Source organism: Biomphalaria glabrata, chromosome 17 (assembly GCF_947242115.1).
Source record: "Biomphalaria glabrata chromosome 17, xgBioGlab47.1, whole genome shotgun sequence".
NCBI lineage: Eukaryota > Metazoa > Mollusca > Gastropoda > Planorbidae > Biomphalaria > Biomphalaria glabrata.
This window is the reverse complement of record NC_074727.1, coordinates 21,377,271-21,390,980: the sequence shown is the minus strand read 5'-3', so window position 1 is coordinate 21,390,980 and position 13,710 is coordinate 21,377,271. Positions and strand designations below refer to the sequence as shown.

At 36.3% G+C, this 13,710-nt stretch overlaps 1 protein-coding gene across 5 annotated transcripts in view; it reads right to left on the bottom strand.

Moving 5' to 3' along the window:
- Nucleotides 1-13,710, bottom strand: part of LOC106059478 (potassium channel subfamily T member 2-like) — a 115,024-nt gene that overhangs the window by 31,602 nt on the left and 69,712 nt on the right. For 4 of the 5 annotated variants that reach the window (XM_056015685.1, XM_056015683.1, XM_056015684.1 and 1 more), the window contains exon 4: nucleotides 3,529-3,611. In XM_056015685.1, coding sequence (XP_055871660.1) covers nucleotides 3,529-3,611 — 83 coding nt within the window. Of the gene's footprint in view, nucleotides 1-3,528; nucleotides 3,612-11,921; nucleotides 12,434-13,710 lie in introns of all 5 variants that reach the window. The other variant, XM_056015687.1, reaches the window with a different exon arrangement.

The window sequence follows — 13,710 nt, the reverse complement described above, 5'->3', positions numbered from 1 at the left end:
CACTTAAGATTTGAGAAACTTTTTAAGATTTGAGAAACTTTTTAAGTAGACAAAGTCTTGAAGGTGAAGTTCCTGACTCAAAACTTAATAAGTCATTTGAGTGTTGGTTCTCAAACCTTTGTTAGACAGGGACCACTTATCGCAATGAGACTCCATTTAAATGTAAATATTTTGTGGTAATAATGATTTGAGTAGGACAGTGTTTATATTTACAGCAACTATATGTAAACTTTAAAAAAAAAATTTATATAAATTACAAATGTTACTTCAAAAAAGAAGATAATTATGTCCTACACATTTCATTTCTCAAACTTGTCATGCATAGTAATCAGTGACTTATTAAATTATTAAAATGACTATTAAATCCTTGGTTTACACTTATTAGTACACAAATGAGATGATTTTTTTGAATAATGTGTTTAAGGAGTTTGATATAAAACATTAACAAAACTGTCCCTTGAAATTCAATGGAAACTTTGGTTTTGAGAATTTGAACACACAACTTCTTTCAAAGAGTTATATTATATATATATTGATTTGATCTTCCATTTTGGATTTTTACAATGATGAAAAAAAAACAGATTTACAAAGACTTAATAAGCCACTCAAATATGATGTTCCCTCAGACAGGGCTTGAAATGAATCTACCCACAAACATAAGAGCAAGCTCAGCTAGATACATGTGAATCACCAGTGGGCTAAGAAACACAAGTTGAGAAACACTGTGTAAGAAGTTAACCATTATGTAAGCCACAAAGTGGAACCTTGTTAACACATCCAGTCCTGAAGTATCCTAAGAAGAAAGAGTTCATTGTGTTTGAGTGTCATGCCATGTAGAGCATTATGAGACGTAGTGTGTCATGCCATGTAGTTTGTTATGATATGTAGAGTGTCATCCCATGATATCTGTCATGACATTTAGAGTGTATGTCACCCCATGTTGTTTATCATGGCGTTATCCAATGTTGTCTAGCATGACATGTAGTGTCATCCCATGTAAGTCATCATAACATATAGTGTCACACTATGTGTTGTGTCATGCCATGTAGTGTGTCAAGAACACGAAGAGCATTACAAAATAGGTGTATAATGTTATGTAGGGCCATCCCTTTTAGTCTCTCATACATTGCTATGGCATGTAGAGTGTCATGTCATGTAAAGTGTCATGTCATGTAGTGCTCCATGTCGTGTAGTGTCCCATGTTGTGTAGTACGTCCTGCCATTTGGTGTGTCATCCCATGCAGTGTACATAACACACTCAAGAAAGCCATTAAAAAGAGCTGCTTCAAGAGGCATGTCTTGTGTGTCAAGCCATACTAATTTCTACAGATGTTCTACTCTATAGAAGCTTGAACTCTCCGATGCAGTTTAAAAAAAAAAGGGGGGGGAGGGAGGTGTGATAAGGAGACACCCTCCCACCGCCTTCACTCCCAACCACAATTAAACTAATGGCATATTCTGTTAACGTAGTTTTCCCAACTCCACCCCCCGCCCTGTTGTGAGCCACCGCTGTTCAATAAAGAGATTTACTTTTTATGCTCCTTTATCTTTAAGGTAGACTAGGCCATCACTAGGCCATCTTTACAAAGGTTGAGAAATAGTCAATACACTGGCAAACTGCAGAGAAAATAAAATGAACAGGTCCCTCTCTTAAATCCTATGGCCTTGAACTCTAGCCTTTACTTATTTTGTCACCCAATAAAGTTTAACCTTTAAAAAAAAAATCTCTTTACTCTTAACACTGAGATTGAGACACCATTTAAAGTTTTTGTTTAAAATTGTTTAACTCAATTAGGAAAAAACGTGAATACACTTTCAGCGAATATAACACTATAGAACAGTGTTGGATTTACCTGCAGGCAACATATAGCTATAGCTTAGGGCCCCTACTTGCCTGTGGGCCCCCAAAACTGTTTCCAGTGATCGTTTTGATGAAAGAGTAAAGAAAAATTGATTATTAATTAATTAATTAATTATATTGATTACAAGGAGCCCCATATCTCAAAAAGTTAAGGCCTTATCAAGTCAAAATCCGGCCCTGATAACACACATTAAACATGATCTGTTTCATCACTTAGACCCACATTAATGGTAGCCATTACAGAAACAGTACAAACTGGCACAACAAAGATATTCATATGATGGAAGCATGGGAGCATAAGATACTGCAAGGCCTCGACCCTAAGTGCTTATAAGTGATACCATGCGCAGGTTAATGCCATCCTTAAACGTCGCTCAAAGTGGCATATGAATGTAGAATGTGTCTTCAAGCACTAGTGGAATATCAATTCATAAAAGGCGTGAGATCAAACAACTTTTCTATGATCTTTTTGTTTCTGCTGTCGTTCATATTGCCCCAACCGTGACCTCATTGACTATTACGTATGTGTTGTCCCCAACACATGAGCGAGGGCATTGTCCATCATGAGTCGCACAAGACAAAACATACATTTTCACCCAAGAGAAAACGTACATTTTCACCCAAGAGAAAACATACATTTTCACCCAAGAGAAAACCAAGAGAAAACATAAATTTTCACCCAAGAGAAAACCTACATTTTCACCCAAGAGAAAACATACATTTTCACCCAAGAGAAAAAAAACATATTCACCCAAGAGAAAACATACATTTTCACCCAAGAGAAAACCAAGAGAAAACATAAATTTTCACCCAAGAGAAAACATAAATTTTCACCCAAGAGAAAACCTACATTTTCACCCAAGAGAAAACATACATTTTCACCCAAGAGAAAAAAAACATATTCACCCAAGAGAAAACATACATTTTCACCCAAGAGACAACATACATTTTCACCCAAGAGAAAAAAAACATATTCACCCAAGAGAAAACATACATTTTCACCCAAGAGACAACATACATTTTCACCCAAGAGAAAACATACATTTTCACCCAAGAGAAAACACACATTTTCACCCAAGAGAAAACATACATTTATCTCCGTGTGCATTGCCTTACTCTTCTCCTTCACTGCCTCCCCCAAAATCCACATAAGCAACTAAATGATCATAGCACAAATTGCCCCACACTTAACATGGCCCACCACGGCCCGCGTAACATAAAATTATCACCAAACAGCACGTCCAACCAGTGCAGCCGCACTACATAAATTGTTGCCCCATTGAACCCCTCAATCTCAAAACCCCTCCAAACACACATTATAAATCGGCCTTTCCGATTACCCCATCAAACATGTCATACGCACACGCTTCTTCGCACGCGCATGCTTTTATTACCCCATCATGCACTAACAGAAGCGATTTAAAATATCCCTGGAAACAAGTAGTGACATTAACTTTAAGCGTATGTTGCCTGTAGGTCAATTCAGCACTGTGTTAGTATGTTATATACGCTGAAGACTCAGACCCATGAGACATTCCCCCACGCCCCAACATGCACCCACATAACACCCACACAACACTCGTTCCAAACATCTTGCGACACGCACACACAGGCACCTCTCACTTTCCGACTAGATACACAGACGTCACTTTCATCCCATCACTTACGTGTGGTCGAGTTTCTTATAAAGAACCTCCGAAGTCTCCCCCTGAAGGACAGCTCATGCGTAAAGTATTTCACAGGTGCGTTTCTGTGGACACAACAAAATTGAAGAGGTCAGTTAAATGCGTCACGAAAGGGGCTAGACCGGTGAAGCGGGTTGGAGGATGTGACACTGGCAGCATCCAAAAGGTTAGAAAGTAGTTTGTCACTGTTACGGTGTGTCACAGTACACAAATTTTGACCTGACGATAAAAGTGCACTCGAGCATGTCGAGTCAAGTGTCAGAATGTAGTGAAGGTTTGGATAAATAAAACTGTCAACCTAATTATTCAAGTCTATAGAAACTTGCAAAATATCATAGATCCGAAGTACTTAAGCACAGGTCTGTAAGCCTCTTATACAGAGTGTATATTGTTAAATATCAAAGAAATTTAAACGTCTTGGAACCTTTGGGCTTCCATAGGAAATAAGGACAGATCCTTCCGAAAGAATCCCAATAACTTCGTTTGTCTACAGCACAGGACAATGGACAACCCAGTTATCGTCAAGTTTGGACAGGTTATGAACAATTTTAACGTGAACTGTTGTGTAAACCCTAAACTTATGTTAGTGTCTTATGTGTTGTTGGCAATGTAATCTCTTCAGTACTGAAATAAAAAAAAATCCAGACAAAAAAAGTTGATTAAACACATAAGTGATATATCAGAAAGTTAAAAAAAAAAAATTATCCAAAGTTGAAATATAAAAGTCACAGCATTTCTACTTGGCTACACGAAACAGATCCCCTTAATCCTATCAATACTGAGTAGGGTGGGTGTGGGAGTAAGGCAGCAGCTTACTTTGTACTTGTCACACCTCGGAGGAAACTCGTCTAAATATTCGTGTCATAGTAAAAGTAAAGGTACCACTTTCAGACCTATCGTGGCCAGATGATGTAAAGGTAATTCGTTTCTGTGACCGAGATTTAACGAGCTGGGTGTCATGTGGCCAGCACAACGACCAACTGCCTTTACTTCCCACCAAGGTGTCAAGTACTCATTAGGGTAGGGTGCACTCAGAGGCGTCCCTACATTCAAAATCTCTTCACCCGGATTAAAAATCGAGACCCCCCCCCCTCGAATCGGAAGTCAAGCGTCTTACTGATTAGCAACAACGCCCCCATTAGAGTTTATGATAATAATAATATTAGTATATGACTATTCAGACACAATCACCATCAGTTGTTATATATGGTGTTGTGGGGCAAGCCCTTACAACAAGTTCAACCCTCTTTAATATCCGTCTATAAATGCTGTAAATGTCCAATGACTTGATAATAGTATCGTAATTTATCTTAGAAGCTCGGCCTATATCTGATCATCATCGAATCACTATGGACGAGCTATATGGATTTCTGCTGCCATGTTTGAAAGTATCACACATGAAATTCTTTTGACCCATTGTATTTCTTAAATATTTTAAAATTAGTTTTCATTTTGAAAAGCAAAGGTTGTACTAGCAGGTATTGTTAATTAACAAAGAATCGATCGGCAATCTAAATTCTGGATATTTGGAAAAATTGTATTTCAAGTTATTTTTCTGTTATGAATTGGGAATTGTCTATGGTTCTTCAATGAAATTGGGTCAATTAGAATCACGTTTTTTAAAGAGAGATTCAATTGAGATCCTTTATTTAGCTCATTGTCACTCAGCCCTGCGCTCGAGATTAATATTTTGTTCTCGCTTAAAAGTTTGATATTTCACCTTTTGTTTTTAAATTCCACAAACATCCTTTGATGGTTTGTTTAGGAAATACACTGAAAGTTCACTCCCTTTGTTTACCCTTTTATTTTTAAGTCATTTTAACGTTCTTTAAGCCAGGGGTGGGCAAATTACGGCCCGCGGGCCACATGTGGCCCGCCGACGTGTTTTATGCGGCCCGCCGACGCCTAAAGAAATCATGTGTTCCCACACATGATGCATATAAAAATGCAAATATATTTAAATAAATAATTGTAAATATCATTAGATCCAGAAATTATTGAAACTTTTGATTCTTATCACTTATCTTGATGTGGCTAAATAAACATTGTCTTTAAACGTCATTCTAAAAAGTTTCAAGTAAACGAAAATGGCAATATTTCGAAACATTCAGTCAAAGACAAACACAAGCCAGTATTTATTCAATTCTATCAAAAACTGTGTTGAAAGTGTTAGGTCGGCGTATACAAGATGCCAAGTGTAACAACTAATGGAGCTGGTGCTGTGACTAAAAAAAACAGGCTTTTTTAATAAAATAAAGCATTGAATATCAAATATATTGTTGGAATTGATTTCTCAATGATCTAATTATAGGCACAGGGCCAGCCTTAGGCATTGACAAACTGCTTAGGGTCCCCAATTGGTGAGGCTCTTGCACTAACAACCGTGTTATTATTTTAATAAAGAAATAGCGAATCTTGTCATCAATGTTATTATTGAAGTACAATATGTTTTTAATAAATTGAATAATTTTACTATTATCGCTTTTTTTTAAATTTTATTTGAGGCCACCAAATTCACTTTGCCAATGGCCTACAATTATCTACCGGCCATGACTGGCAGTTCCGAGAAGTACTTCAAGATTTGGAACAAAACATTCCGATGTTCGGTAACACAGTAGTATCCGCTGGCCTAGAAGAATATGGAATCTCAAGGAAATAGTTAGGTTCATTGTTACAAAAATTTCTAATGAATAGTTGAAGACAGACTTATTGTTTATCATCGGAAAGATTGCAATATTTTGTTTGCAAATGAAATGTATGTGCATCTTAAATCTTTTCAAACAAAGTTATTCCACTTCTCGAGCCAGCGAGTGAAATCGGGTCTTATCATTTTCCTTAGCCAAAAGGTGAAACTATTTCTAGTGAAATGGATGAAATTACAAGACTTATTTGGATTCCTTGATATTGGAATTTGAAAGCATATTTTAAGACGTCAAGAACTTGGAACTAGTTTTCAATACCATCAGCTCACCATTTAATGCAGAAGCTGATTTAGCTCCAGAAGACATACCTCCAAGCAAAATATGACATGAAAGAAAAATTCCAGTTAGTTCCACCACAGAAGTTTCATGACTGCCAGAATCTTACGACTTAAGATAACCATACTTAGAAAACATTGCTGCGAAGCTTTCACATTATTCGGAACCTAATTCATCTGTGAACACGCTTTATTTCGTTTGTTTGAAAATTATGAAGTGTTAGAATAGGTCGATGCTCACTGACTGTAATTTGACAGCAGTCGCAAGAACAAAACAACTAGTAACCTAGTTCTACAGTTACAGATGCACGGATGTAAACAGTTAAATGCATCACATTAAATACAATTGTACATTTGTGGTGAGATGTTGTGATGTAAAAAGATAATAAAAAAATTTAAAAAAATATTCGTAAAATTAGTTCAAGAAATTGCTAATTGTTGTTGTAATTCCTCAATTGGGAGTAAAAACAAATAATTATGCGGCCCGCCAATTTTTTTTAATGCGGCCCTCGGTAGAAAAAGGTTGCCCACCCCTGCTTTAAGCAATACAAATTCAGTAAGAAGGGAAAAAAGAAAATAAAGGTATATAGTGACAATGTATTGGAACATAAAGAAAAAAATGAAAAGAGGAAGATTCGGATAAATTTTGAAATAAATACAAAAGATAGACAATGTCAAGGACGACATATTGCAAGGTCAATGTTGCCAGCCAAATAATAAAAATGACCTTGCCCTACAAACAAAAGAGCTTTGAAAAATATTTCATTCTAAAGTGCCGGAAGTGGAAAAAAAACTGTTTATTAAAAGACTTCGCTTCTTACTACTTCCGTAGTCCGTACAGCGGATACACCAAAAAGCTTGCGATTTGTGGATTTGCCCCCAGGTGTGAAACTCTCCAATGAAAAATAAGAGTCGCAATGCAAGAATGTGAACAATCGTCAACTTAAACACACTCATACCCAATGTAAACTTTAAGTGTATTCACGGCACAGTGAGAACTGGGGAATGTTGGCTCTCAACAGCAACAAATCAGTTAATGCGCCCATTTGCACTTCATTATGGTGTTCATACATAGTTAATGGTCCACTATAATTACTTCAGCGAAAATAATCATAACAAAAAAAAAAAATTTAGTGGCAATTAATTAATTTTGTTTTATATAGAAAAATGGGAGCTTATTCCTGGAGTATTGAGATAATGGCAGCGAATTTGCGTTTTTTTTTCCCTCTCAGATAAGCTTTGTTTTTAAAAACAAAGATTTTTTTTTAATTTGCTTGCTTGTATTTTCTATTTCAAAATGTTTCACATTATCCTTTAAATGTGCGCTGTAATTCAGTTTATACTGAGCCAAAGTGCAGCAGCAGCTGCAAAGGACGACATTGATCCGTTGATTTGAAAATACGTACTGGAAACCAGGCAAACCATTTCATCTTTTTTTTTTTAGATTTTCCATATCTTGTGAAACAAAATCGAAGCATACATTTAAAAAAATGAGAGACTATCCCTCTTGAAAAAATTAGCTGGCACAGATTGGGGAGCTAATCACAACATCCTGAAAAAGACCTATACCAGTTATGTAAGACCTGTACTAGAATATGGTGCCACAGCATGGGGCTCAGCAGCCCAAACCAACCTAAGAAAAATAGACAAGGTTCAAAATATTGGTCTAAGGATAATGACAGGAGCAATCAAAACAACACCCATAAGAGCTATGGAGGAAACCGCTGCCCTGATCTCTCTGGATGAAAGAAGAGAAATAAAAATCCTTTCCCAATTCACTAAATTGGAAACCTTGGAGAGGCACCCACTCAGAACAAAAATCCACAAAACTGGCACAAAAAAACGTCTCAAAAGGACCAATTTCATACAGGAATCTCTAAACCTAAAAAAGAAACACCAACTTGAAAAAATTACTCTGGAATCCTCGATACACTATAATGAATCTCCACCCTGGGACGAAAGCCCTCTTCCTACTATAAGGGACCATATTGAAAACATAAAAAGAAAATCTGATTACAGACCAACAGAGCTCAAGGAAATAGTGAACTGTTTTCTACATACCAATTACCCTAGCAATCAGTGGATCAGAGTTTACACGGATGGCTCATCCCATAAAGCCACCACAAATGGAGGAGCTGGAATACTTATCGAATGGCCAGATGGAGGAAAACTAGAAAAATCCTTTGCAACTGGAGAGCTCTCTGACAGTCACAGAGCAGAAAGGGAAGCACTAGCACTAGCTGCTACCATGCTAGCAAATCATCCAAGTTCCCCTCACAGTCAGATTGTCTTTCTAACAGACGCAAAAACAACCCTCCAAAGCCTGCAAAACTCTGATTCCCCTTATATTAAAAACCTCAGAACAGCACTCACAAAGCTCAACCACAACAGCAAAAAAACTGTTATTCAATGGATACCAGCTCACATACAACTAGCAGGAAATGAGAAGGCTGACACACTCGCCAAGAGTGGGAGAACAAACTCACAAGTAAACTCTGCACTCTATTCAGAAGAAATGAAGAAATTAATTGTAGATAAAATAAATGAGAAATGGACGAGCTCCCATCCAAATCACAAGAAAGATGATGCTTACTATAAGCTATCCCGACAAGACCAACGTCTAATCTTTCGACTCAGGACCGGACACAACAGAATGCGACAACACATGTTCCGGAAGCTCAAAATTGGAACCAGTGAAATCTGCCCATGTGGAGTATCACCAGAAAATGCCGACCACGTCCTCCAAAACTGCTCTTTCTACCAAGAGGCCCGTATAAGACATTGGCCCCAAATCACCCCAATAGAAAGAAAACTATATGGAGAGCTTCCTGATTTGGAAACCACTGCGCAGTTCATCTCATGTATTGGTCTAGTCATATGAACACTCCAACATAACAATGAGAACGATGAAGAAGAAGAATTTAAAAAAAAAACAAGCAAAAGAAAAAAAAAAGATTACTTTTTTAAAAACAATGCTTATCTAAGGGAAAGAACCGCTAATTACTTCCATTTAGCTGAAAATGGTAGGGTTTAGCTCTCCTTCAGCTATATAAAAAAATCGAACTTATTGATTAACTAATTGGTTACATTTTTTGGCACATCGGCACAATTAAGGCCATTTTGTGCCCGAATGGGAAAAGGGAGGAAAAAAACATGTCCAAAACTTTTTATCTGACAGAAAGACAGACAGACAGAGTGAGTTGATATAATCTTTGTAAAAATGTCTTTTTCTGGGCTTATTCTTTTAGAACAGAAATGCGAATGTCTTAATATCATTTTTTTTATCTTACAGAAGGCCATTGAAATAAAAACCCAGCTCTGAAATATAAATCTCTAGACAGAAATTTATAAACAGAGCTATGGAACATCCATGAGGGGATTTTATTAGCCAAGGGATTATTTTTATTTTATTTTTTTTATTTTTTTTTGAAAATAATTTTTGGAAAAATCTGGTAAGAAATTCTTCAGCATAAGAAAGTGTCCTCCAGAAACTAGGTCATAAAATTCATGCTATTCCCAAACGTCTCTCTCTTTTGTATTATGTCTCTTCTCCTGTTTGAGATCTACTCTCTCACTCTCTCTCTTTCTTTCTCTCTTTCTTCTTTTTTTCAGATATGTATTTATGTGTTTTAGAAGTGTTACCATTTGGTACTGAAAAATTATGATGATTTTGTTTTAATTTTCAACAAAACTTGCGCATGACTGAAAAATTCGCATAACACAATGATTCACACAACATAATGATTCACAACATAATGATTCACACAACATAATGATTCACGTTTTTTTGTTGACATTGCATTATGATGATTTCTTTTGGCAACGATATATATATATATATATATTATAAAGTAGAATGTGAGGTGTATGTATGTATGTAGGTATGTATGTATGTATGTATGTATGGATGGATGGATGGATGGATGGATGTTACTTATAGACATCAAAACCGCTTGACCAATCTTGATAAAACTAGGCAGGAATGTTCCTTGGGTACCAACTTAGACCGTAGTGTATGTATTTGTGTTTTAGAAGTGTTACCATTTGGTACTGAAAAATTATGATGATTTTGTTTTAATTTTCAACAAAACTTGCGCATGACTGAAAAATTCGCATAACACAATGATTCACACACCATAATGATTCACAACATAATGATTCACAACATAATGATTCACACAACATAATGATTCACGTTTTTTTGTTGACATTGCATTATGATGATTTCTTTTGGCAACGATATATATATATATATATATTATAAAGTAGAATGTGAGGTGTATGTATGTATGTATGTATGTATGGATGGATGGATGGATGGATGGATGTTACTTATAGACATCAAAACCGCTTGACCAATCTTGATAAAACTAGGCAGGAATGTTCCTTGGGTACCAACTTAGACCGTAGTGTATGTATTGTAGCCCTAAAACAAATTTAAGACCCTCAAAAAAAAATAAAGTGGTCCGACTCTATTACAGCTATAGTATTTTATGGATCTAGGCCATGTCTACAATGTTGACATGAGAAAAGATAGAAAGGATTTAGACCTAGATCTAATTTTAAGAAATACACTTTGCGCAGATAGTTTTTTACTTTGACACATGAAAAGACAAAAGAAGATCCATTGATTTCATTATATAATAAAATTAACCTTCAATTTTGTGTTTCAAAAGCATTTTTTACATTAATTAGTTCCTTATATCTGTGATTACAGATTTCCTGACGAACATTCATTAGACAATTCCGTAATGAATCGCGTACTAAATATTAATTCGTTTAATTGTTTACTTTATAATCCCATCCCTAGATCTAAAACTCTAATTCAACTCTAAGATGATAAAACTTCTCTTCGCACAGATAGTTTTATACTTTAACACTTAACATATTAATTAAAGTCCATTCATTTCATATTTTGATCAAATAAACATTCAAATTTGGTTTTCTAAAGCTACATTCGTTTACGAAAGCTGCGAAGCCGAGTTGAGATAGGCCTAGATCTATATTCATTCATGAATCGCGTACTAAAAATTATTTCGTTTAATTGTTCACTTTATAATCCCATTCATTTAACAAAGCTATCGCTCTTTTCGTTTTTAATAGATAAGAATGTATCGACTTCGGGTAAACCCATGTTCGCAAAACTAATTTTATTTTCGTAGCGAAAGTGAAATAACGTGAAAGGATCATTAGCTAACTTTAACATACATCTAAATCCAATCCGCTACATTAGTAAACACAAACTTAGACCCGCAGGCCGCGGGTAATGCCAGGCTAGTATATATATATATATATATAATATATAATAATATATATATTATGAGCTTTGTCTTCTTGGAAACACTTTCAAGACACACACACACACTGACACATACACTATTTCTTCACAAATACCTACCCATCAGTTGGCGCGTCCACGTAGGGGTAGTCGCTGCTGTCCGAGTCTGAGTCGCTGTGCAGGCCGTAGACGTGAGTCACTATCTTCTCATCGTCCACGTCCATCTTCGGTCAGCCAGGGGCTCGAGCTACAGTCCAACAGGAGCCTCCCCCTTTCCGTTCCGATAGCGAATCTCTTCCAATCCTATTCCAAATAGCTCCTTCTCCCGGCCAGAACTAACAACTTCAATAAAACCTCAAACTGTTCCCGAGTGCTGTCCACAGTATAAAGGAATCCGTTGTTAACTAACTTAATTGTCATCACTCAGGTTTTCCAATGAATTATCCAACATGAATTAGAAATGTCCTGTGTCGGTACATATACACATTAATTGTACAATACATCGTTGTTAAGGCTGTAGGCAAAGCCCCAGGTTCAGTCAACCGTTACGCTGAATTTCAGTCTGCGTTTGACCCTCTCAAATGGGCAGGGGAAGGGGGGGGGGGTTAAAAAATTTATGATACAGAAAAACTCTAGGAAATTTAAATAAGAAAACAAACAAATGAAATTACATACTTAGATTTCCTGTCGGCTCTATAAGGCAATAAAATGTGTAGTCCCTACGTTATGCCAAATAATAACACTGATCGTGTCACAAAAGGAGGTCACGGCACGCGTGAATCAAACACGCACACACACGCACCACAAGGTATTAATACATGTACCACATAGGCTCGAGTGGTGGCCCCTGACGTCACTCACGATCTGATAAAGAGGAGAAATCAACTAAAACACAAAAAGACTGTCACTCGGGATGACCACGAGTCGACTTACGGGCTGGGATCATCTTGGAGATTAAATGTTGTATTCAGGTTGTTTGTATGTTGTTGTTTTTTTTCATAAACAGTGAACGAGGCAGCACATGTCAGAAGTGTAGTATCAAAGTTAAGACTATAAAAACAGAGGTTCTTAAGTCATTGCACGGCGCCACTGGCAGCCCACTTGGATTCAAAACATTTTAAATAGGAGTTGGCCATTCTTAATACACGAATTAAAGAAAACGTTATATTAGCATGTATACATGTTTCTATACGCATAGAAATGTAAAACTTAAAAAAAATATATAATTCAAATATATTTAAATTTTTGTATAATCGAAAAAAAAAAAAGTTTTATTGCAAATACATTAATTACTATTCAAGGTCATTGAAAAAGTTGTAACATTAAAAATTGAGGATCGTTTCCTGGTCAGCTAGATAGCATGTATTTGTGAGTCTGAAGATGTTGATACGAAGAACTCAAATCCAATTAAAAATGTATTTTTTGTTTAAATTGTGGTTGGGGAATATTTGAATAAATAACAGCAAACTTTAAGAACACTTGTATGAAAACATATTCCGCATTCTGAACAAAAAAAAGACGAGCGTGACTTCAATAAATTTTGCGAGTTGTTAAAACTTTTAATTTTGAAAGGGAGAGGTGAGGCCTACTAAGTCAGTGTCCTGGTTTAAGACATCAAATAAAATGGTTCTCTGTCCTTACAGGGGTATCCTGAGTCCCACAATATATCCTGTATCCTACAGCTTATCCTGAATCTTGCAGTGCAATGTGCTGAGCCCGTAAATCTAGTCATCTTTACCTGCTCAAACCTGCGATCAAAAGGTTTTTACATCAACGACCCTTTCAGCGTTCAACAAAAGAAATTGGCGAAAGGATTATTGTTTACCACATTCCTTTCATTTGTGTACTTGATCGAGGGCAGATGTGGCCGTTGTAGTTTGAAGAAATAGCGGTCTGTTTGAGCCTATAG